General features: G+C 36.1%; 2 protein-coding genes and 1 pseudogene across 3 annotated transcripts; 1 reads left to right on the forward strand and 2 right to left on the reverse strand.

The window, feature by feature from the left end:
- Window positions 1-1,349: 1,349 nt before the first annotated feature.
- On the reverse strand, window positions 1,350-18,445 carry LOC137810920 (tRNA synthetase class I (I, L, M and V) family protein). Its single transcript, XM_068612421.2, has 27 exons — window positions 17,690-18,445; window positions 17,535-17,600; window positions 17,065-17,208; window positions 16,356-16,582; window positions 16,045-16,210; window positions 15,562-15,672; window positions 15,008-15,105; window positions 14,035-14,113; window positions 13,285-13,443; window positions 11,460-11,540; window positions 10,990-11,123; window positions 10,439-10,598; window positions 10,191-10,274; window positions 9,841-10,053; window positions 8,832-8,957; window positions 8,578-8,715; window positions 7,634-7,737; window positions 7,487-7,550; window positions 6,775-6,863; window positions 6,552-6,693; window positions 5,862-5,925; window positions 5,643-5,710; window positions 5,173-5,295; window positions 3,545-3,610; window positions 1,968-2,079; window positions 1,764-1,855; window positions 1,350-1,685 (listed from the first exon to the last, which is right to left on the reverse strand). Exons 1-27 carry the CDS (start codon window positions 18,221-18,223, stop codon window positions 1,584-1,586), a joined length of 3,546 nt encoding a protein of 1,181 aa, XP_068468522.2. The 5' UTR covers window positions 18,224-18,445; the 3' UTR covers window positions 1,350-1,583.
- Window positions 18,446-19,508: 1,063 nt separating this feature from the next.
- On the forward strand, window positions 19,509-21,437 carry LOC150022949 (uncharacterized). The gene has a single exon (XM_090297250.1). It carries the CDS (start codon window positions 19,509-19,511, stop codon window positions 21,435-21,437), a length of 1,929 nt encoding a protein of 642 aa, XP_090153376.1.
- Window positions 21,438-22,991: 1,554 nt separating this feature from the next.
- LOC150022950 (uncharacterized) lies at window positions 22,992-25,259 on the reverse strand (annotated as a pseudogene). Its single transcript, XR_016517317.1, has 2 exons — window positions 24,240-25,259; window positions 22,992-23,614 (listed from the first exon to the last, which is right to left on the reverse strand). The product of XR_016517317.1 is annotated as an uncharacterized LOC150022950 (transcript).
- Window positions 25,260-25,343: the final 84 nt, after the last annotated feature.

Below are 25,343 nucleotides of genomic sequence, written 5' to 3' on the forward strand. Positions count from 1 at the left end.
ATTATCGCCTTTTTGGGTGGTAGGTAGTTGGAGATTTAACAAAAAGATCCTCTAAAATGGTCATCTTATGATTTTGTTCTCAAAAACATTTGTAGTTTAAATTTGAATTGAATGAAACTTTAGGGATGTTTACCCACCTGCGTTTTTATTTTCTACTTTTATCTGTTTAATTTTTTATTATAAAAATATCACCTTATTTTTAATATAGTTTTTTTTTAAAGTTGTATAAAAACGGACACTCTCTTAAATTATATGTTTGTGACACAAATATGTTTAATTTAGAAAATGTTAGATTTATAATAATTGTAGTATGCTTTTGACACAATTTAAAAAAAATATATATTAATTTTTTAAATATTTAAATTTATTGTATAATTTTTTATTATTATAAAAAATAAAAAATAAAAATTTTTGAATCAGTCATAAAAAAATATTTTTTATTAAAAAAAAATTAAAACATACTTAATACATATAAATCGAATGAATGTCTATGACACATAGCAACTAACTCTGTTCCAAGAAACGAAGAGTTTTATTCAAATGGGAATTTTTAAAATTGTTCAAAATGAGTTAACTTATCCAAGAGAAGTCTTGTGAAATACGACTGAATAATTTTACTTTTTTAAAGGTTCCGTTCCATACTCTTAATTGCATAATAATTGATATTTTCTGTGTCCTCTCCTGTATTTGATTACTAAATTCAATTTTGCAGGGTAATCATGATTGTATTTGATTGCCTCACCTATAATTTATATGGTGGCTACCAACCAATATTAAATATTCCAACGAAAGGGATGTTCAATCGGCTCAAAAATGCAAAATACCTTTTTCAGAGTCGTGAAACACGACTTGAGATAAAATTATTAAAATAAACTCATTAATAAACATAAAACTCAAACAATCATTGCTTCGTGTAAAAAGAAATGACACACCAAAATTGTTCATAAATCAGGATGTTTAAAATTAATGTAAAGATTGTATAAAATCATTTTAAAACACAACTTCTCTTGTTCAAAGTCATGTTTTAATTCATCATGTATCCATAGTCATATTTTCTTTTAAAATTGACTCATTTTGATGATTTTACTTTTTAAATTGCCCTTAATTTGTAAAAAAAAAAAAAAAATACAAGAAACGTAACTCCAGCACAGTATTGAACCACCCCTTCCAACCCAATCTTGTATTGGTGATATTGAAATAAGTTCAAGAATAAGACTATTAAAATACAAACACGAGTTCAGCATGAGCTAAATTAATGCTACCATATTCAAAAGACAGCCAAGGACCACCTCCCTATCCAACTGAGATAACGGAAGAAACTACTGTTGTGCAGGTGAAATAAACCAATCTAAGAACTAAGTGTGCCAAAATCATTAACATAAAATTATCAAGGATTACATCAAGACACCTGTTTTTATCTGATAAATAAGACGTGAGATCCTCTATACAGAAAAAGAATAATGACTGTCAATTGCTCTCCCATTACAATTAGGCATGCCTGGGTATATTCTGTGTTCCTAATCTTGCAAGATAGCATGCTAACTGGATAAAAGATCAAAAAGGAATTCTTGGAAGGAAATCAGTCAAGATTTTCCAGCAAGGTTATAGTCCCCTACAGTGAGAAAAACATGCTCACCAAGAACCACTTCCACAGCAGGTAGCTGATCAATTGAAACAATAATTTTCTGCAACAGGAGAGAATGATGAATGTGCATATTTCAACCAGTAACTAAAACAAAGACAGGACTATAACTCGATCAAACCTTTCTATTTCCATCTTGAAACTCAGACTTCAACTTCGAATGATCTCTTGATAGCAGGTAAGTTTGCAAATTATGTGCACTTTTTGCATCACCTGTAATAACTGAGCAGTAAGTCGAAGCAACCAAGAATCACAGAGGATGAAAGGGAATCGAAGTACAATTTGTTTCGGATAGAGATATATTAACTTGACTGAGAAAACAAACCTGTAAACAGTGAAAGAATGGCTTTTTTGTTAAACATCAATGCAGGTCTCGTCAATGTGATACCAAATGACATGCTAGCTATCCCATGGAACCTCTCTTCGCCAAGGACAACCTGCAGTTGTTCAAATTAAATTAAGATGGAGTGGCTTGAAACCAAGACACATGACTGATTTGTAAAGAATCACAATTCCCTGGAGGCTAACAGCATATCCACCAACATGATATAGGCCAGGTAAACTAAGGGTTAACAAAATACAGTAGACAATGAATTTGTTCCCAGTTTCATAATTTTAAAATTAATGCTAAAATATATAATTTAAAAAATATCAGAGTTTAAGAAATATTTCAATAAACATTTTTTTCAAAATTGCATTAATAACCATTGATGTCAAATACAAGCTGATGTACGGACAAAAAACTAAATGGGAGGTTTCCCAACGATCGAGTGGGGTTAATTGCCAAGACTACAATTGACCTAAGTACCAAGGGAAAAGCTTTGTAACATAAGCAAGACCTACATAGGCACAAATATTATTTTTGCACAAGTATTGCTAAACAATAAGAAAGAGAGTGACATTAAGCTCAAACCGAGACAACAAAAATGTTTTATTTATTTATTGAGCAAATGGAATCAATACAATAAATAAAAGGTATTTGATATCCACTAATGATACAGGAATAAATAAAAATATTCCTAACATTATGTGTGTATTTAGTCTTGTTATATAAGATTTGCTCCTCCTTTCTATAGTTATAACAAGTTTTTTCAATAAAACCTAGTATAAAGGATTTGGTTTATTTTCAATAAATACATTTAAACTCAAGGTATCTCATAGATCAATAAAAGGAAAGTAAGCAAACCAATTGACGTACAACACCAAAAAAATGAAAAACAAATGATAAAAACTGCAATTATCTTAATTTAGTGAGTGCGTATCAGCATATGCCCACACACTGCCACTCTAACTTGTATCAGTAAAAAAAATTCAAGTTGACTTTATTTTGCCCATAGCATAGAGAGCCCATTCTAGTAGTCCAACCATAATTTGTTCACATGGAAACGATGACAGAACACAAAGCTTAAAGATGACACAGAATTCAAAAGCTTCAAGAAATTCTCTCTAGGTTCATCCTATTAGATACCTCTGCCTAGGCCAAAATGTAAAGAAATCCGCTTTGATGAGAAATTCAGTACATAAAAAATGTACCAATCTTAACAAGCAGCCCTAACCCAATACAAACTTATCCGTTTTCTATAATGTTGATCCTGTTTCTACACAATGTTAACAGTGTAGCAGCTTCTGCCCAACCAACAAGTGAACTGTCATCCCCTGATGAATGTTACTGCTAAAATAACAGCACCAGGATGAATTTTTTACATACCACTAATTTTGGCATTCAAGTTTTAATGGGTCGAAAGTTAAGCAAAAAAATTAATTAACAGCTAGGTAACTTTACCCATTATAAAACAACAAAGTGAAAAGTAAGCACTAGAGCCGACAGCATCTTAATGTCATACATGTTAATAGAAAAGATAAATCATCCAACCCCAATAAGGTCAAAATTAAACAACTTACTGCATGTACAGGCATCAGAGAATTTGGAAGCAACTGTGTACCAATAGCATCCCTGATGTAGGATTCCTGCAAGGAATACAAGATAAAAAGAAAATCAGATTACAAAGTTGTCTCTAACAAGAAACATGGTTCAACTATAGCCAGCCCAAAATGCATGATGCAATTCATGCATACAAAGAACACATCCATGTTAACCAAGTACAAAATATTGAGAAAACTAGCTTCTTTAACAAGACAATGTAAAAGACAATATGCCTTGCATGTCTTTATCTATAAATGTGTACAGTATTAGTCTTCACTGGAATAAAAACTATTCATGTAAATAAAGTATTTATTGCAGTAAACCTCCGCGCAAGAAAAAAAAATATTGGGTGCAAAACAGCCATTCCTTTGGTAATATTAGTACGTGTATGATTTGTATGTCAGGTGAAATACACCAAGGAGAAAAAAACTTCCCCTCTTAAAAATAGCACCCCCAAGCTGCTTCTCACCATCCCCATCTTCACAATCATCTCATTCTCATCTGTCCATTGATTCAAAACTAAACAACTCCTTACACACAAAGGCATAAAAGCATGAGGAAGGTGAATTGAATTGAGTTAAAAGGAACATTACCCCATCCCTCAAAAATCCCTATTTGAAGCTCTTTGAACTAAACTCATCCCATAAATCCAAAGGAGTTATTTTATGAAATAGATTGGTAATGGGTTGGGTGGGGTGTTGGAAATGTAGATATTTGAATTTTTATAACTTCCTTAAAATCCCTAAGCCTTACAAATTGGGGAATTTTATGTTTAAACTCTTTTGTTTCATATTCTTGGTGTTTGGATTCATTGCAAACATTGCAATTACTCCTCCCGACAACAGTGGAAAGGATTGACTTGGTTCTCCATTGTAGTGTCTACCTAGTGGCATGTTTAAAAAACATGGAATTTTAAAAATAAGAACTCTTATGGTTTCTTTGAGCACTTGAGTATGAAGACAAATTAAGACTTTTCATTTATTTCTTTATTCTGGGTTGAACTTGATTTTCACTGTTCTTAAGAATGCATGATCAATGTGAATTTGGACTTCTCATGGTGGGTGGGTGAGTATCATTAGAAGCAATGAAGAGAAAAAGTAACTTATGGGGTTTGAGTACCCTTAGTTCCATTAGTAACAATTTTGTTGCAACGAAAGAACAAAGAAGTCTATGAGTAGAATACTCAGTGCTTATTTGTGTAGTTTGATTCAACAAAGAGATAATGCAACCTACGATACGAGCTTCATGCCCACAGTATGGGTCATGACATCAGGTCCTACATTGATCACTATTTAGCTGCCCTTTACAATCTTAAGACATTTTTACAGAACTTTCATAGTATTATTTGGCAATTCATTTGAATTTTTGGTTGGGGTTATTATAGGTTTGAAATTTAGTTGTTTATTCTAAAAGCACTTCAATTTTTATTTTATTTCTGACTTAAATTTGCTGACTATATTAAAAAGAAATTGATGTCAGCTCAGTAGTTCAGTTTTTCACTTGCTCAATTTTGAATGTTGATAGTGCAAAACAGAGTATCTGTCGAGCAATGCTTTACGCAAAGCGTGGTATTCCAAAGTCATTTATTGGGTCTCCTAATTCTTACCTGTGAATGCAAAACTCTCTGAGAAACTGATTTGTCATCGTCTAATGATTCAAAGTAAACCTCCACTGTGTCAGTTGGTTCAAGAGCAACTTTCTTCCGCAACTTTTGAATCCTATTAACAATCTGTACAGCAAAACTTAATATATATATTTTAAAAAAACACAATCCGGGCCTTAAAAGTTGCAAGCGGTAAAAATTAAATTGAAGCAAAGCATGATAAAATGTATAACATACAGAGAGATTTTGTAAAAAAATATCATGCATTATCAGGTTTTAGGCAAAGAGGAAGGAGATGAAAAAGATTCTACGTTGGAAGAATTGCATATGAAAGAACCAGTTCTTCCAAAGAAATATTGAGGAATGGTAGGAGTACAGAGTAATATAAATTTGATGTTTCTTTCATTGTATCCATATACTTCACAAACATTATAGAACAACCTAAGATGTTTCTTCAATGGTAATTATGTTACCTCTCGGGCAGCACCGGCCTCAAACAATGAATCATCTGGGCGCAAGTCTAATATCACTAGAACATCACCTAAAAGAAAAAAAACAACACATATCAAGGAGAAAAATGTGATAAATTTATAACTTAAAACCACATCATTATAGCAATCAACTCAATTGAACATTAGTCGTTTTAATAATTGCAGAAAAAGGAGTTATTATTAGCTATTAAAGATTCTCACCATCTCCAGCAGCATCAACCTCATTCTCAGTCATACCATCAGGTCGTTTAAAATCACGGAGAACCTGAAAAAAATAACAAAGAGAATAAGGTTCCAAGTTTACTAGACACAGTCTACACTTCAAGTAAGAATCCCAGGACAGTAGAATGCCTCTACAAATCTCCCTTTCAGGTGCCAATAAATACAAAACTACGTTTGCTTGTCACTTCATATAGGTACATATTAAAGAAAAATATTTGTGGTCACCATGAACAACCAAAATTAAAAGGACCAGTTTTTACAAGGGTATGTGATGAACAGATTGGCAATGTTTCAAAGAAAACAAGGTACCCAAGAAAGCATTCACTTGAATAAACTTTCTTATAAGTACTTATAGTAGAAGAAATGAAGCTAAAATGAATTGGACATCTAAGTTAAAATCTTGTGCACTTGCACTTCAACTTTTATAGAAGTTATCTCATCTATCATCTCCAAACAGGAACTATACCAACAACACAGATTTCGATTCCTGGCACCATGAATACTAAAACTTCAGAAGTTCAATAGGAGTTCTCTCATCTCCATACTAACCATAAAGAACACATGCTATTTAATTGTGTTTAAGTAAAGATCAATGAGAACTAATTAGAAAAGGAAGGGCTCCGCTCAATAAAAACAGTCTTAGTCATCATCCCCACAAGATCAGCACACCTTAATATCAGTCAGCTTCAAACAGTGATTTGCAATGATAACTTCTCCAGCATTCTCAAAAGCCAAAATATTTTCCTGTGACATTGCTTTGACTTCTTTAGCAACAGTGCCCATCGATTTTCCTAGTCTTTTACCTAAAACACTGAAAATAAAATAAAAAAAACATTACAACATTGTGACTGGCATAAAGAACAAACTTCACACAAAATCATCAAATGCATACCTAAATTCAGGCTCGGCACGTAAAGATGCATATTTTAAGGTATCATTACATGGAACAAGGGATCGTACATTGAGTTCCTCCAGCACATACTGCAATGCAAATAGAATACAATTACAATTTGATAGAGCAGAAGCCAAAATAAATAGCACAAGCAATTTTTTCAAAGTAAATCACTGAAGAGAGGACACAAGGGATATAGACAAACATGAGAAAAACACATTGACAAAGCAAAGGCAAAAACAAAAGGGAAGGTCAAAAGCAATATCAACTCTAATTGTACTAATTAGCATGAAGAAGGTGCAAAAGAGTGTGTAAAAAAAAAAATTACACAAAAGGTCAAAATAACTTCAACTAAAAAAATATATATAGAAGCTGATAATGTGCCATGTAGTTTTTCTTTTTCCCATCCATATTGGGTGTGCAACAAACTAAGTTTTTATTTGAAAGATCAATGGCGAGAAAATAAAATAAAAATTCATGCAAGAAGACTTTCTTTGAGAGAGAAAAAAAAGCCAAATAATATTATTGTTAGTAAAGGTAGTCTAGTCAGACCTCTGAGAAGCTGCACATTTCAAGCAAGGTAAATTTTATTATCAGAAGCATCAGGGAAAAAGCTATTATCATATGAATTGATTGCCATTAAAAAGTTTCTTAACAAAAACTAAAAAGCACAAAGGGTAAACTGCAACATCTTGTCACATCAAGCAGGTACCTCCTTCAATTTTCCATTTATGTCATCAAGGAAGTCGGCATCGGGATGAACTATAACCATCTCCCTGTAGTGACAAGAAGTGATTAAAATTGTATGTCTTCCGGACATGAGATACATGTTTGTATGCATTTTTTTATACTAATATACCTTAGTGGAGTCTTAAGAGGCTTGTTGTGCCGTTCACGAATATTTCTAGCCAGATCAATTATTGTCATCATCCTTGAAACACTCTGCTCAATTCGTTCTCCCCTCTGTTTTAATCATGCAGATAAATACAAAGATATAGCATATTAGGTAATAATATATATCTTGTTTACGATAAAGCAAGACCTGTTGTGTTAAACTGTAAAATGAAATTACTTTCCACCACAAAATCCAATTATGCTTTCTGGAGAGGGAGAATGAGTAGATGAAGGAGGTATAACAAAGAATGTCATGAATGTTTAATCTAAATTCCTATTTCACATAACATTAAAAATAAGATGAAGGGAGAATAAAAAATCTGGAATATAAATTCAGTTAACTATACCAGTCCAAAGGGTTGTCAGCATACTTTTAAGAATAATTCCTATTACAAACGATAATATACAAATAAAATGGAGGAAAAAAATAATTCTAGAGCAAGGTAACTAAGAAAATGCTCAAGCTATACAAGCACACACACAGCATATGAATTGTCCATAGACCAGGATCATTAATGTGACCCACAGACCCAAAGTTGAACCTTATCATGCAGAAAGGATATGTAACTGTGTTAGTTTGAACTATCTCTTGTCTATCTTTTGCATTTGTTCTGTAGTCAGACATTATAAAAAAATCTAATAAAAAATTCCAGTTTGTCTGTCAGATTCCAGAATAATCAAACAAATAAAGTAAACAAAAAAAATTATGTATTTCTATTAGTATATTTATATTAAAAGAAAAGATAACTTTGCCAACTTCATACAATAAACATGTATATTATAAATGTAAATGTAGTAATCAATAAGCACAAGTAACTACTAATATCAATGTTTTGGTTTTTTAATCATTTAATTAATTGTATTAATTACAGGATTCAGAGAAAATATTAAATAAATCAAGATGTATACCTTTCCTTCTTCTGTGGGAAAACTGCAATAGTGTATGCTTTCATCTGATCCCTCACAAACTTTCCGCATATTTTGATAGAGGACCTCAGTGAAGAAAGGTGTAAAAGGCGCCATCACTTTACAAGACAACAGAAGGACCTAAAAGAATTCAAATGATTAAGTCTTCAACTGTACTAGCATAAGGAACTATCATTTTCCGGTCATATTGCAACCAACCAGGGTATATATGAAAGATATCACTATCACAAACATACATTATAAAGAGTTGATAGTGCTATCCTACAATCTTCTTCCCCTGAACGACCTTTAAGTCTCTTACGGTTGAACCTTACATAAATATTGGTAAGGTTATCAAGAAACTTCAGAAGATAAGGAACCACCTACAATACAATTTTTAATAGAGGTAACATTTTAGTAAATACTGTAAGTATAACACAATAATTATGCCACCAATAAAGCAAATGATGTAACTGAACATCATAAAGAGTGGCAGTAAATCTTACAAACATAAGTAACAATTGTGATCATGCAAAGTGAAAACTGCTGACTTTAAGAAGTAAATGAAGCTAATGTAAAATCAATGACTTAAAGAAATGACAACGGAGATTAAATTGGGTGCGGCAACTAGTTCAAAATTTAAAGAGTTTGGGACACCAATTAAATTAGGAAAAATACAAAACATATATATTTGAAATTGGATATAAATTAGCTTAAAATATCCTAAAAAGGTTAAACAGCTAATCAAATACATCTAACCATTGAGTATGTCATAAAAGGAATCAATATATTTTTGTCAGATTCCTGGATTCTTTCTCTCCATGTATAGTGCACAAAATTAATTCACTAATATGAGAGCTACTTTCCTCTTATAATCTGAGTGTTTTAGGTTAGAATTGGACGTCCTTTTACTTAAGAGAATTGTAGTGATATCAAGCTTTTAGTGACATTGAAATTTAGAAGCATGCAATCAATGACATTCTTTTCTTTGGTATATATTATATTTGGTTGGAGCAGAAAGAATGACTTCATTAACATGGCAGTCACTTGTCTTTTAACAAGATTATGTTTATGGTTTGTCTATGGCATTTCTGTTCACTTTTTTATAAATAGAATTGCCATGTCTACACACAACTTCTCATCTCCCCCTCATGATTGGCAGCCTTGCTGTATTCTTGATATTTCATATTCCTAGTTCCATATAGACATTTTTTTGCATAAATATTCTCTATCCAACAAAAAAAGACTAGCAAAAGCACAACAGACCGTGTAAAGGCGGTACCCATCCATTTCCTGTCGGACAAAATGAATAAGACTTTGGGTGGCTGAGTTAATCCATTGATCAAGAACGTTCGATGACTTCAAAAGTGAGGCCTGATCAAAGGGGACAAAAGGTGCTAGACCTTCAACTTCCAGCCTCTTTGTATTTTGAACAAGGAATCTGTATGCATTATACCAAGGAAGGAAAACATCCCTGACCTGGATCAGAACACCACAACAAAATGGAAGTACCAGTAGTTGTTCAGTTAAACATTAATAAAGAGTGCTTTGGAAAAACGAAATTAATTCATTTTTAAGAAAGAATTGAAAATAAAACCCAGATAAATGATACTAACAACACCATAAACTCCTTCCTTCTTGAAGCGAAGTGGCTCAGCACGCACAACAGGAGAGTTGATAAGGTACAATCGCAATGCATCCTATCCAACCGACAAATAACATATTAACTATTTTTATAATACTAATCATATATGTTGATACCATGGTCATAGACTCATAATTTGAAAAGGCAACCAAAACATGCATCCTGATGTTGCATGTAAATAAATTTTGAAAACAAAAGATGAACTTGAAAAGTTCTTACTGCTCCATAATCATTAATAACATCCATTGGTGAGGGATAATTTTTCAAGCTTTTACTCATCTTTTTCCCGTCTTCAGCTAGGACAAGTCCATTGCATATTAGATTCCTAAATGCAGGCTTGCCAAATAAAGCAGTAGCCAGCACCATAAGGGTATAAAACCTGGAAAACAGAAAAGCAGAAAAACTAAAATACACAACCATAATTGAAGAGGAAACAGAAGTTAGGGACAAAATCTAACAAAAAAATTGAACCAGAATATTATTTCACAAGATAATTTGGAACTATAAAATTATTTGGCAAGAAAAAGATATAACTAAGAAAAGCAGTAACAACATGAAGAAACAAACACATTATTAGAAGCATAGTGACCACAGCCTTTGTAATAAGTTACAGCTCTAGTTTAAACCAAAAATAGAACCACCCCCAAAATTTTTTTCACTAAAACGAATAAGATGTTCAGAATAACATTTCAAAGCTAAAAATGAATCTACAACCAAAGGGGTGAACAGGCCCCTATGACAAGACCAAATGCTAAAATAAAGAAACTGACCAACCACGTGTTTGATCCAGCCCTTCAGCCACAAAATGACCAGGAAAATTCTTCTCAAACAGCTCAACATTTTCAAAAGGATAATGAATATACGCATACGGCATGGATCCACTCTCAAACCAGCAGTCAAACACCTGAAAGATATAACAAGGATCCATAACAAAGTACAATGTATTATTATTTTCTAATAATACTGAAAATGAACATCTCCAGTTTCTCGTTTAGGAATTTTGATTTCAAGTTAATGATGGTGGTGACATGATTTTTATAATTACTGATATTTACTACAATTATTAATACTATATTCTGTTAGAGTTGGCAATTATCCTTTGATCAGCTTAACCAACACTGTACAGCATTTCAATTTTCACAACCTAAAAGAATAAATGAACACTACAAAACCTGATTGAGAGACTATGATGCAATTGAATAATACAATTGCTTAAAAGCTAAAAATAAACATTTTTTACATCATCAACACGGCGAAGTACACGACCGCTGTCAGATTTAATTGTAATATGATCAATGTTGTGACGATGAAGATCAAACACCTGTAGGAAACATTATGAGGGGATTAGTGATCTTATAACTTAGAAAAAAATATACATAAAGACTAAGAAAACAAATAGAACATACATTTTGGAAACAGAACCCATATTAAATGAAAAATACTTGAATATGAAGAGCCACTTTAGACGGTAGTAGGTATATTATGTTCACTTTTATAATGCATGGTCAAAGAATTAACGTAACAGATCAAGCTTTTAAGTGAAACTTCCAAGCTACAACAACCATACACGTAAGCTGCCCATAGGTCAACCTTGTTGCATTACAGTTATTTCAATTAATTACCCAGGGGGAAATATGACAATATAAATGAGGAAAAGTAACAAAACTGTATCCTAGTCACAATACAGAAAATTAAAAGTTATTTATACAGTGACTATAGGGCTGAAACAGCAGAAATCTGAAGCATAAAGGCACTGGAAGTTATTAAGAAATCAAGAAAATGTTCTGTTTTTATGGCATTTGAGCAAGGAAACTCACTGGAAGCTATCTATGGGTTAAATCAAGCTCCTACCGACTGGTTTTAAAGGCTAAAATCTTGTCCCCTTCCGTTTAGATTGTCTGACAGTAATCATGTCTATAGCTGCAATTCCACTACAATTTATCCCTTGTCTATGTTGATGATATAACCATAATAGGAAGCTCTCCTACTGCTATACAGAAGTATTGCATCAGTCACAACAGATATTCTTTAGATACAAGCTTTCCTTAAAGAACTTTATGTTCCTTTTCATATTCCTTTGGTGTTGTGTAATAATCTCAATGTTGTCACTTTAACTTTGTTGGAGAACCCACAATGACTAGAGATATGATCAAGTTATAACAATAAATAGAGACAAGCATCACCTTACATGTCGGTTTTCTAAGGTTGAGTTAGATCTAAAACCAATATCTAAGAGGGTGTCAGATCTTATCCTAATAAGGTTTGTTGGGTCAATCGAATGACCCACTATCAGTCCCACGCTTAAGATGTCTGGTTCTCATTGTCAGAGGGTGTGTTGGAGATTGCAAATCAACTAGGGGTATGACCATATTATTGTATATAAGTTTAGACAGTTTTCATTTTACAAGCCGGTTTCGTGGGATTGAGTTAGACCTAAATCCACTTTCTAAGAAGCTCATAATTCAGTCCTGCATACAAGAACAAAACATGCATGGAGCATGATGTTTTCTTTGTTTGTGAGAAAGTTATTAATAAGTAAGTAGTTCAGCATATTCTTGATCAAGATCAGAGGGCAGATCTTCTTACAAAGCCTTTATCTTCTACTAGATTTTCTTTATTTCGTGTGAAACTCAATGTGACCAAGCTCCTGTAATCAGTTAGTTACTTACAGATTGTTTGTAATCTGTTAGCAAGTTGTTTCAGTTTGGCTCCTCACTTTTGTGTCTGTTAGTCAATTACAAGTACTGTGCTACTAACTATTATAAATAGAGATCCTGTAAATTATTGTCTGTGTTCAATATTCATTCAGTTCAGAATATACATAGTAATATTTCTCTGAACAACAATCCCTTTCCCATCTGATGAGTAAATAATTGGGTTGCATTGCATAAAAGTAGTTGGACAAGGATAAAAAATCACATCCTTGCATATCACCAAGCTATAACAGAATGATCATAAAGAATATTATACAAGTTATATACGTGAATCCATGCAAAACAAAATAAAATTTTCTGTAACAAATACAAATCTATGTATTATCGGAAAAGAGAACAAAAATGTCTAACCTTTACACCGGAAAGCTTTTCAAGCTTTTCAACTGAATCTATGACAACTATTTCCTTCTCATCCTCACTAATCCATAGAGGGAGAGGGGTTCCCCAAAATCTACTACGACTAATTGCCCAATCTCTTGCATTTTCCAGCCAATTGTGAAATCGCTTGTCCTGAAAAAGATATGAACAATACAAAGATTTACATAAACATAGATTGCATACAGCTTAAACTTTGTGTTTGACATATGAATAATAGAAATATTTACAAAAATATAGATTGCATACAAATTAAAATCCATTTGCAATACCGCAGATATGAAATGAACTAGGTTCGTGTTCATGGCCAACCTTACTCATGTGTCTGCATATTTTAAGGAAGTTTCCAGAATTGAGATATCTTAGTTTCCTTTCTACATTTTTGCACATCATATCGTCATTACTTTCTCACAGTTTCTCTAATTACGATGATGTCCTTTGTATTGTACTATTACCCTTGCTATGTAACAAATATTTCTACTTAAACATGTTAACCACAACACATATCTATCCGTTCTCAATCATTAACACAAAGACTGTCAATTAATATATTCATATATTCCTGACAGAAAATAAATAACAAAGGTACTTGCAGAAATAATTTATTCCTTTTAGCTCAAATTGGCCAATTCTGAAAGCAAAAGGGAAGCAAAAAAAAAAAAGATCAAATAATAAACAAACAATTTAAAAATAAATCCATGATGTGTTAAGGAAGACACTATGTACCTTGACAAAATCAGGGACCCAGTAGGTCTGTTTATTGTTTTCCAGCAATTGCTCTTTCAACAACTCCACTCTAACAAACCTATGATAGAGTAGCTTAACATTTTAATAATGCATCAAAAGAAAAGACAGGTTCTCCGTTGTAGATATGCATAATATTGTTATCAACAAAATGACTCTCATTGACCCAAGAAAACGTTTCACTACTTAAAACCATGGAAACATGGATATGTAGTATAGAACAGCCTCAATATTTGTTCTGAAAAAAATTATAAAGCTAGAGATCAGAAGTTGCTCATTTTTCTCTCTATACACTTTGTACTCATTCCACAAAAAACAATAATAAAGATGGTATATTTGGGCAAGCTTTATTTCCAAAAGCTAAACTCTACAATTTGGTTGTATCTCAGAAATTCAGAGACTGTATCACTGAACTACTACTGGAAGTTATGAAGACATTAAGGGAAGTCCCATGCTGCATCTCTACAAGAGTTTTTAAAACCACTGAAAGTCATAGACAGACCTGCATTCTCTGTCTATTAAAAGCATCATTTATCAATCTCCTAAGTAAATATATATATTTCTAAAAATGTCTAAGTAATATTAACAACAATTATTGATAAGAACCTCGAGAGAGAGCCATACATAAATGCTAGTTGTTGCAGTTGGAGAGCCCAAAACTCCACACACAAGAATCCCATACTACCAATGCGAACTTAAGTCTCGTACATTGCAATTGGATATTAAGAATTATTTATATTCAATATCACATTCTACTCAAAACATAAGAAAGTCAACACGAGCACTCACAAATTGTGCTTAGATGAAATTATGAATGCTGGTGGAATCAGAAAACTAAAAGTAAACCATAACTAAAATATGACATTTTTTAATGAGAACAGGAGAAAGTAAATGAATTAACTACTACAGCTCAACAAAGCAGTCAAAAGTTCAAATCTTGATAAAACATGTTTACCAGCTCGGAACAGCTCTGTAAATGAGAGGGGTATCAGATCTCCAGCAGTATGGATAAGAATGCGTAAAAGCTCCAGACTTAAGCAATCTACCCTTTGCCTAAGGAAAGTTGAAAAGGGGGAAAATTTAAGCAAAACCTACTAAAACAATGTTTTAAGATGAATATGCTTCACTCCAAGACATAATAAAGTTAACTTCTATGAAATGTTCTCATCTTAAGCTCTACTTAAGATAGTAACTTAGACAATTTGGTAAAAGAGTTCCTACAGAAGACAAGCAGAAGGAGGAGTAGAAGAAAACTTTTGCATATATATTGTCCTGTACACTGTATCAGGTTTATCTTTTGTTCTCACATACACTCCCAGTCAAAAACACCAAGCTTTTTCTGTCCCAACTACGGTTTATTCCAAATTTTAGAGACAGGAATATTAGGAAAAATAGAAGTGACTTCCACTCAGTTACATTAGAAACTTAGTTAATCATCCAAAGCACCATAAATGATTCAAAATTCATAATGGGCTTGGCTTCTCATAATTATAGATATGTAGAGAATACCTTAACAGCTTCAATGATATCTTTGTCAGCTTGTTTGATGTAGCACCCACTAAAGTCGGTAATTTTTTCAGTAAAGCAGCCATCATCATCAACAGCTACAGTTAGATTATCCTACAGACCGACATATTATTTCAGTAACATATAGGGAAGATAAAGATCCAACAATATATATAAAAACAGAAGGGAAAATCTTAAAAGTTGTGTACTATCACCAAGTTTGCCAGTACAATTAAGTAGCAGAGAGGAAAGTCACCATAAAAGATGTGGCATTGCAATGGAAAAGATTAAGATAAGATAAATAAGAAATGTATCAACTTGAAAAATCTTTCCTAGGGACAGAGGAAAGATAAACATGTGAAGGCATGCAAATCGATAATTAAGAATATTTACTCTATTTAGACATCAAAGAATTGTTTCTCTAGCATTTGATGAGGGAAAATAAAAAAAATCCTCATATAACTTTATGTTCTTAAAAGTACAAACCTTGCTAAGGATTTTATTATCAATGCAAACACGGAAATCATCTTCACCAAAAGCAGGGGCGCAATGGACAACACCAGTACCACTATCATCAGTAACATAATTGTCGGCAACAACTCTAAAAGCTGTATCAGATAACTCCTTGAAGTAATCAAATAACGGTTCATACCTGCAGAACATGTTATCTTATGAGTTTCAATACTCAATGAGTATGCAAAATGTTTTTAGAAAGTCTCAAAAATAGAAAATATAAAGTGATACACTGAAGTTAACTAACATAAAAGATTAATGCAGTATAGGGCAGAACTGCTCACTTTGTCCCCACTAATGATGCCCCTGAAAATTTCTCCAGTACTTCAAAAGAATCTAAAACATTCTCCGTTTTTCCACCTGAAGCTCCCTTGGTCTTGGCATTTTTATTCTTAGAAACGTCATTTGAACTATTAACAATAGCTTCTTTGGGTTTCTCCTTAGGGTTATTGATTGCAGACAGACGAGATTCAGCAACGATATAAACTTTACCAGAGTACTTATTGCGAACCTGATTGCATCAACTCCAAAAATTAGTGATCAAGTAACTAGAAAATAAATAACAATATGTGTGTTTAAATTAACAAAGGATGTAACAATTTCAATTGGTCAATTCAAATGAATTCTCATTTTCCCTATCATTATTTTTCACATAAGTTCTTCAGGATACTTTTGTTGCATGAACATAAGTTTTATTACAGGGATTGAACAGCTAAACATTAGAGGCAAAAGCAAATTGCAACCAAAATCTTCCTACTGATTAAAAAGACGAATTGTAAATAGTTGTAGGTAAAAATCACGGCTCTATTATCAATACTCCTGTTCCAACATAACTTGCCAAGCTAGCAACTTCATTCTACTTCGTATCTATCTATGTATATATGTAAAATCATGCTCCAACTTAACCCCAATTCAAATAAAACAAGCTTGAAGGTAAAGTTAAGCAGCATGTTAAGTTCCATATATGCTATCATGACAACAAAGTTAACGAACCTTCACATATGTAAAATTGGCATTGATACACAGAGCAAGATTGCTAGGAAGAGTCCATGGAGTTGTAGTCCATGCTACAAAAGATGCACCATGCAGATCACCCACGACAGGAAACGTCATGAATACTTCAGGATCAGATACATCCTGTGCCAACAACATAGAATTTCAGATGCAGATACCATTGCAACAACATAGAACAGAATCTTGTTTGGATAAATCTGACAAAAGTAAAACAAATTAAGCATCTCTCATAAGCTAAAATCAACTAATCCACTTCAATAGTTAATCTTACCTTCTTATCGAAACAGATTAAGCTTCACCTAATTTCTCACAAAGTTAAGTTTTATAAGATGATTTCAGCTTATATGAGATACTCGATAATGCAGAAATGTGAAGGTTCTTATCAAAACAGAAACTAGAAACAGCAGAAAACAAGTTAGGTAGATTGGTTGCATGTAATCACCACTGACCTTATAGTTCTGCCCAGCCTCGAAATTAGAGAGCGGAGTTTTGCAGCCGGTGCTGTATGGCATGACCTAGAACAACAAAAAAATGCAGGTAATGTGTTGAAACAGAAATGATACCGGAAAATTGAAACAGAAACGAAGTGTAGTGTAGTGAATACCTTGAAACCTTTATAGACAAGGTTTTTGGCGTACAACTGAGAGAAAACCCACCACACGGACTCCATGAACTTGAGGTCCATTGTCTTGTAATCATTCTTGAAGTCGATCCAGCGACCGGTGCGCGTGATGACGCTCTCCCACTCAGAGACGTAGCGCGTGACGATGCTGCGGCACTCCTCGTTGTACTTGTCGATTCCGAGTTTGAGGACGTCCTCCCGTTTCTTGATGCCGAGCTTCTTGTCGATCTCGTTCTCGACGGGGAGGCCGTGGCAGTCCCAGCCGAAGCGGCGCGTGACGTGGTGGCCGGTCATGGACTGGTAGCGCGTGACGATGTCCTTGATTGTGCCGGCGAGGATGTGGCCGTAGTGAGGGAGGCCGGTGGCGAAGGGAGGGCCATCGTAGAAGATGTACTCCGGCTTGTCCTTGGTGAGAGCTAACTGAGTGTTGAATGCATCGATTTGAGACCAGAGTTCTAGAATCTTCTCCTCCTGCTTCGAGAATGTGAAGTCCTTCCCCTCGCAAACGTCGTCCATGCTTCCTTTCGCAGACGATGAACACGCAGCGGCGGCAACAACGAACACACTCAGCAGGAATCAGGGTTTATGCAACAGTGACGGTAAGTCTATTCTACTGTAACAGTAACACGCAAAATGCACTATGTGGAGAAACTAAAATAATATAATAATGAATGCATTTCTTTCTTGTATATGATTCTTGTTTTATAAATGAGAAATTAAAAAGAAATACACTAAGACAAAAATCACACTTACCATGTTTCCATAAATAGAAAAATCAAAGGAAGACAGTTTTCTTAAGTTCTTGAAAACATATTTAATCCAATAAATAAAATAAAATGGTGTTTTCTTTAATATGTAAAAGTTCAATCGTTATTAGGAAATTATTTTTGAGTATCTTTTATTCTTAAAGAAAGTTATATTTTCTTTTTTAATTCTTTACGGGTTTACTTTTCATTCTAATTTCATTACAATTTTTTGTATTTTTTTATTTTAATTATTTCAGAATTTAAAAATGTCAAAAGTTAACAAAACACATTTTTAGACATGTCCAAAAAAGATCTTTAGACTGTAATTTTCTTAAATATGCAAAAAAAAAAACATAAGATATGGTTTGATGCAGTTCAGTTTTAATTTAATGTAAACTCTAAATCATACAAAATCATAAAAAAAATCAGTGTTTTGTGTTTGGTATCAATCAATTTTTGTTACCATAAATTTATTAAAACTGTACTGGTAGGCACCGGACGAACGCACGTGGCCGACCGGCCTTATACAATAAATGGAAACGAACGCACGTGGCCGACCGGCCGTGTACACAATAAATGTAAGGGCATTTATGTGACAAGCTAAGGTGGTTAAGATACACCTCCGAAGAATAAGGAATATGCGTTTAGAGAAGATATGTTCCCCGGGTATTCCGGAGCACGACTGACAAGACATATCCATAACCACCCTGAGCCCAAGGGATAGAAAGCCCATTAGGCAATCCTATAAATACTGTGCTCAAGCCAGAGAAAGGTACGTTTTGATTCACTTACGAAACTGCGCTTAGAATCTCATACTTACTTGAGCGTCGGAGTGCCTTCGCAGGTACCCTCCCCCGCCCGACCGAAGTTGATAGCACGAAGGGACGACCGACCAAAGGAGACAGCAAGAAAGGACAATCGACCAGAGGAGAAGAAGATCAACACGTCAGCAATTACACCACGTCAACCGACCGTGCCTGGGCCCCATCTCTCCACTCAGGTACAATTGGCGCCCACCGTGGGGCCAAGGCAAATCTTCAATTTTTGAAGCTATAATGGTTGCGACAAGAAACAACAACGACGCTATGGCAGAACAGATGACTATGATTAAAATCCTCCAAGCTCAGATGGAGGAACTGCGACAAAAGGGGATGGAAGACCATCGTCAACATGAAGAAGATAGACGCCTCCAAGAAGAAGATAGACGCCGCCAAGAAGAAGAAATCGCCTTATTAAGAGAGCAGAATGCACGACTCCAAAAACAGGTCGATAATCCCGAACGAGAAGGCCAATCCCATATGGCCGACCGAACCGCCTCTCGCATACCTACACTTGCCAATACCAATCCTGCTTCCAGAGCTGAAACAGTCGAAAGAAAGTCAAGGAAAAGGGGTCATCCTTTTACAGACGAAATTATCACCACTCCACTTCCTGACAAATGGAGAGGCCTCGTCATTAAACTCTATGACGGCTCGACCGACCCGGACGAACACTTAAATGTCTACAAGACGCAAATGACTTTGTATACCACAGATAACAATGTGTGGTGTAAAGTATTTCCCACGTCGCTCCAGGGAGAACCTCTTACCTGGTTCACAGAGCTGCCTCCAAACTCCGTTAACGATTTTGACACCCTAGCCGCAAAATTCTCCACTCAATATGCCACTAGCCGACCGCATCACATGTCCTCCATGTCTCTCCTAGCGGTACAACAAGAAAAAGGTGAATCTCTTAGAACCTTTCTAGATAGGTTCAACAAAGCATGCATGAACATCCGAGGGCTCAAACAAGAGGTTGCATTGCACCATTTGGTCTCGGCCATCCGGCCGAGCCGTTTTACTGAAAGTCTCATCAAGAAGCCGCCTCAAGACATGGAAGACCTTCGAACTCGAGCAACCAAATTCATGCAAATCGAGGAACACATTGATTACCACCAACGGTTCAAAACCGTCGGATCCGGAGTCCTCAAAGACCAAACCCCGAGCAAAGAAAGAGAAGTCGCGATCGAACGAACTGTCCGAACCACTCCAAGGTCCGACCGGAATAGGGGAGGCCGAATCCCCAGGTTTAACAGTTACACCCCTTTAACTGTGCCGAGGGGACGAGCCCTAGATGAAGCACTACAAACGGACCTAATCCCGACATTGAAGCAGTATCAAACACCACCGAATGCAGATACTGCTAAGCGTTGTCAATACCATCAGAATTTCGGTCACACGACCGAAGGATGTCAAGCTTTGAAGGATAAAATTGAAGAACTCATCCAAGCTGGCCATTTACGGCAGTTCGTCAAGAGGACAAGGAGTTCAAGATCCCCACCACGGAATACTGACCGTCCTTCCCGTGGTGTCGACCGGTCGTACCGTAACGATTACAAACGCCACACTGACCGTAGCCAGACTTCGCGAAAACGCAGCGAAAGCCCCGTTCGGCGTACACGCCCCCGTAGCACAAGTCCCGACCGAAACGCCCGACCTCGCCAACGAATCCGCGAAGTCATCAACATGATTGCTGGACCCGTTAACTTGGGCGAACCGAACCACGAAACAAATTATATAGCTGGAGGATTTGCCGGTGGCGGGTGCTCAAATTCCGCCCGAAAGAAACATCTTCGTGACATCCAGTCCGCTCATGCTACCACGAGGAGGCGTCCACATATACCTCCGATTACTTTCACTGACGAAGACTTTACAGCCATAGATCCAGCCCAGGACGACCCCATGGTCATCACTGTAGAAATTGACAAGTTCGCAATTGCCAAGACTTTGGTAGATCAGGGTAGCTCGGTCGACATACTGTATTGGGACATTTTCAAGAAAATGCGCATCCCAGAAGCACATATTCAGCCCTATAACGAACAAATTGTAGGGTTCTCAGGTGAACGGGTCGATACTAAGGGGTACATAGACTTGTACACAACCTTTGGTGAGGAAGACGGCCCCCATAAAACAATAAACGTACGATACCTCCTGGTTAACGCATAAACTTCCTACAACATCCTGCTCGGTCGTCCGTCCATTAACAGATTAAAAGCCATTGTGTCCACTCCACACTTAGCCATGAAATTCCCCTCGGCTAACAACGACATTGCAACCATCCATGTCGATCAAAAAACCGCTAGGGAATGCTATGTAGCAAGTTTGAAAAGTGAGCCAACTCGACGACTCTATACAACCAATACGGACGACCGAGTCCCGCAAAAACGAGGACGTTCCCCCACACGGCGTTCCGGACGACACATGTCCCGTCGTCAAATGATAGCCCTTGTTGACCTCGACCCTCGCATGGACGATCCCCGTATGGAAGCAGGAGAAGACTTGCATCCATTCCCGCTTCGCGATGATCGCCACACTACGCACATCGGTACTTCGCTGAAACCGGACGACCGAATGGCCGTCGGGACGACACTTGTTAAAAATTCCGATCTTTTCGCCTGGACAGCCGCTGATATGCCTGGCGTAGACCCACAGGTTATCACTCACCGATTATCACTGTATAGAGAAGCTAAACCAATAGCTCAAAAGAAAAGACATATAGGCGAGGAACGACGTCAAGCCGCACATGAGGAAGCCGACAAATTGTTACAGGCTGGATTCATTCGGAAGACCCATTACACCACATGGCTAGCCAACGTGGTTATGGTGAAGAAAGCGAACGGAAAATGGCGTATGTGTGTTGACTACACAGACCTCAATAAAGCTTGCCCAAAAGACTCGTATCCTCTGCCTACCATTGATCGTCTCGTCGACGGTGCAGCCGGGCATCACATCCTCAGCTTCCTTGATGCCTACTCTGGCTATAATCAAATCCAAATGCACCCGGCCGACCGGAAGAAGACGGCCTTCATGACTGATTCCGGCAATTTCTACTATGAAGTAATGCCCTTCGGACTCAAAAATGCCGGAGCCACTTATCAAAGACTAATGGACCACGTATTCCACGACATGATTGGTAGGAATGTTGAAGTATATGTCGATGACATCGTCGTCAAGTCCGACTCATGCAAACAACATATTGCCGACCTAAAAGAAGTTTTTCAGGCCCTCCGCCAACACCAGATGCGACTCAATCCGGACAAGTGTGCGTTCGGCGTCGAAGGGGGGAAGTTCTTAGGTTTTATGCTAACTCATAGAGGCATAAAAGCTAACCCCGAGAAGTGCAAAGCTATCTCCGAAATGCGAAGTCCCAACTCCATTCAGGAAATTCAGAGACTTATCGGCCGACTCACCGCACTATCCAGATTTGTTCCTAAACTCGCCGAACGAACGAGGCCAATCGTCCGACTACTGAAAAAAGCATTCCGCTTCGAGTGGTCGACCGAATGTGAGGAAATTTTCCTCGATTTGAAAACTTTTTTATCAACCCCGCCGGTCATCCAGAAACCGGACGCACGAGAATCCATCATAGTCTACCTCGCCGTTTCACACGAAGCCGTCAGCTCAGTCTTAGTGCAAGAAATTAATTTTGAAGAACGGCCGGTTTACTTCGTCAGCCGCGCCCTTCAAAGTAGAACTTTGTCAATTTTAACCAAACAGTAATCATACACTAACTTTTACCTTTGGTTCACAATTTAAGTTGAGGTCAACAAGGTTGTCTTGGTTCTTGTTCAAGCCAGATGCACAATTTCCATCACTCTGAACTGGTTTCTCCTCATTGAATCTTCCACTTTGTGCTTCAACAATTTTATTTCCCATATTGGGGAAGCCACAATCCTTCCACTTCCATGCATTGTTGTCCATGTATCTCAGGTATACTTTTCCATCTGAGCCAATCAAAAGTAGTTGATTGCCTTCAAAGCTTGGACCAGGTGCACCAACCAGTGTAACACCTTTATAAGGTGTTCCATGTTCTATCCAGTTCCATCCATGCCAAGTATTCCACTGGTAACAAGACCACCTTCTCTTGAAAGCATGAAGAGAGAACCTGAGAGTGATTTTGTTGATGGTCTTATGACTGTTCCAGGAAACTGGGATAGAATCAAATGTTGAGACTGGTAATGCTCATGCCACAATTCAGTCACTTTGTTATACTGATATAGACGACCATTTCTTCCAGTGACAAAGACTATATTTTCCCTGAACAATTCCTGGTCAACTATAGTTGCAACTTTAACATTTTGAGGATTTTTGCAATCTTTCCATTTGAACTTCCTCATGTACACCTGAGTAAACATGTAAATTTTTACTTCATATCTAGCTAGTGTAGCAGTATTTTACGTCTATAAAGCTTATTCCCTGAAAATTTTAATATTTATCCATGTGTGTATAAATAAGACTTTAGTTTCACTACTTTCAACTAATTCATTTTGCTAGTTACTTTGTTTCGTGAGGTTGCAACTTGTGGAAAGAGTTCTTAACGGTTCAAAGGGCATAATTACCAATGTTTAAGGCACAACTGTAAAAAATATACGGAAGTGTTGGAGATCCTACATCAACTAGAAATTAACACATTTCATGGTATATAAGTGGGTGTGGGTGCAAACCTTTATAGGCTGGTTTTACGATGCTGAGTTAGACTTAAAGTCTACTTCTTAATATGGTATCAAAGTCATTTCAGACCTATTGTAACAAGAGTTTGTTGGGTAGAATTACCAATGTTTAAGGCACAAACCAGAGAAAATATACCGAAGTACACTCATATTTTTGTTAAGAGGCATGCAATCATCTTAAGCTTTTTGAAATGTTATTCATTCACACTTCTAGCATCTTTTATCAAGGCTTGTCTCTTAAGTATTCTAACTTCTAAGCAATTAAAAAGTTTGAGAACTTGTGTTACTGTTTACCTACCATGTACTGCAGTAATCCTCCACTTTTGCTCACAAAGAAGATTGAATCTTCAGTTGTAGCCCTCCTTGCTTTACCTGGTAATGTATCCCATGGTTGACCTCCAATAATATGTCTCCCTTTCCTCGTAGCAGTGCAGTTTTTCCATGCCATCTCGTTATCACTCCATTCTCTAAGGAACAGACTCCCAAATGAATCAACCATAAACAAACTTCCATTATAGTTCCCCACTATACCACTCATAGCCGAGGAGCTATCATGCTTCAACCATACCCATACATTCTCAATACAAACGTATTCAAAAACCAAACCATCATTGCTGATTAAGAAGAATGACTTGCCTTCATACAGCAGTCTTAAGCGGAAGTTACTACTAATCCAATCATCTGGCAGATTGTATTCTTCTGAAGACTTATTCAGTTCACCACCTTTGCCTAGAGACAAGTAATGACTCTGTGTTTGGCTTTGTTTTCTTCTACTTGTTCCTGAATCATTTGAGTCATCTTTTGTACCTGTCATACAATTTCTGGGGCCTCGTTCTTCTGTACAATATTCTGCATTCCACCCTTCACTCTCTGGCACATCTAATATAGTCCAAACATATCTGTTTGATGCTTTCCTTCTAGAGTTTTGTGGTGCAGATGGTCCTGAACTTTCACCCCCTATTCCTACTAGATGCAATTCTGCAAGTCTACCATCGTCTAGTGCATACAGTATCCTCCCAACTTGGAATGCTAAGCCAGCTATACCTCTTGCTGCTTTTGCTTGCGAGGGATGCTCATGACTTCCCCATGCTTCTGGAAACTGATTGTTATGAACACTTCCTGTTTTCATGTGAGAATTCAATGTCTAGAACGTAGTATTCAGATAGAAAACTTTGTTGGAACAGGAATAGTTTGAGTCTTTCACAGATGGTATTCTATGTCGTATTTTATTCTGCATATGTTGCTTCAATGAGAGAATATACATTGCAAATACTAGTTATTCTTATGAGTAGGAATTATGTTTACCGATGTTGAAATAATGAATCCAATCCACAAATAATCTTGTTAGTCTTTTCGTTGCTTGTGTATAAGCTTCAATAATCTTTCAGGTTCTTGAAAGATT

This window comes from Phaseolus vulgaris, chromosome 11 (assembly GCF_051622355.1).
Source record: "Phaseolus vulgaris cultivar YP4 chromosome 11, ASM5162235v1, whole genome shotgun sequence".
Classification (NCBI taxonomy): domain Eukaryota; kingdom Viridiplantae; phylum Streptophyta; class Magnoliopsida; order Fabales; family Fabaceae; genus Phaseolus; species Phaseolus vulgaris.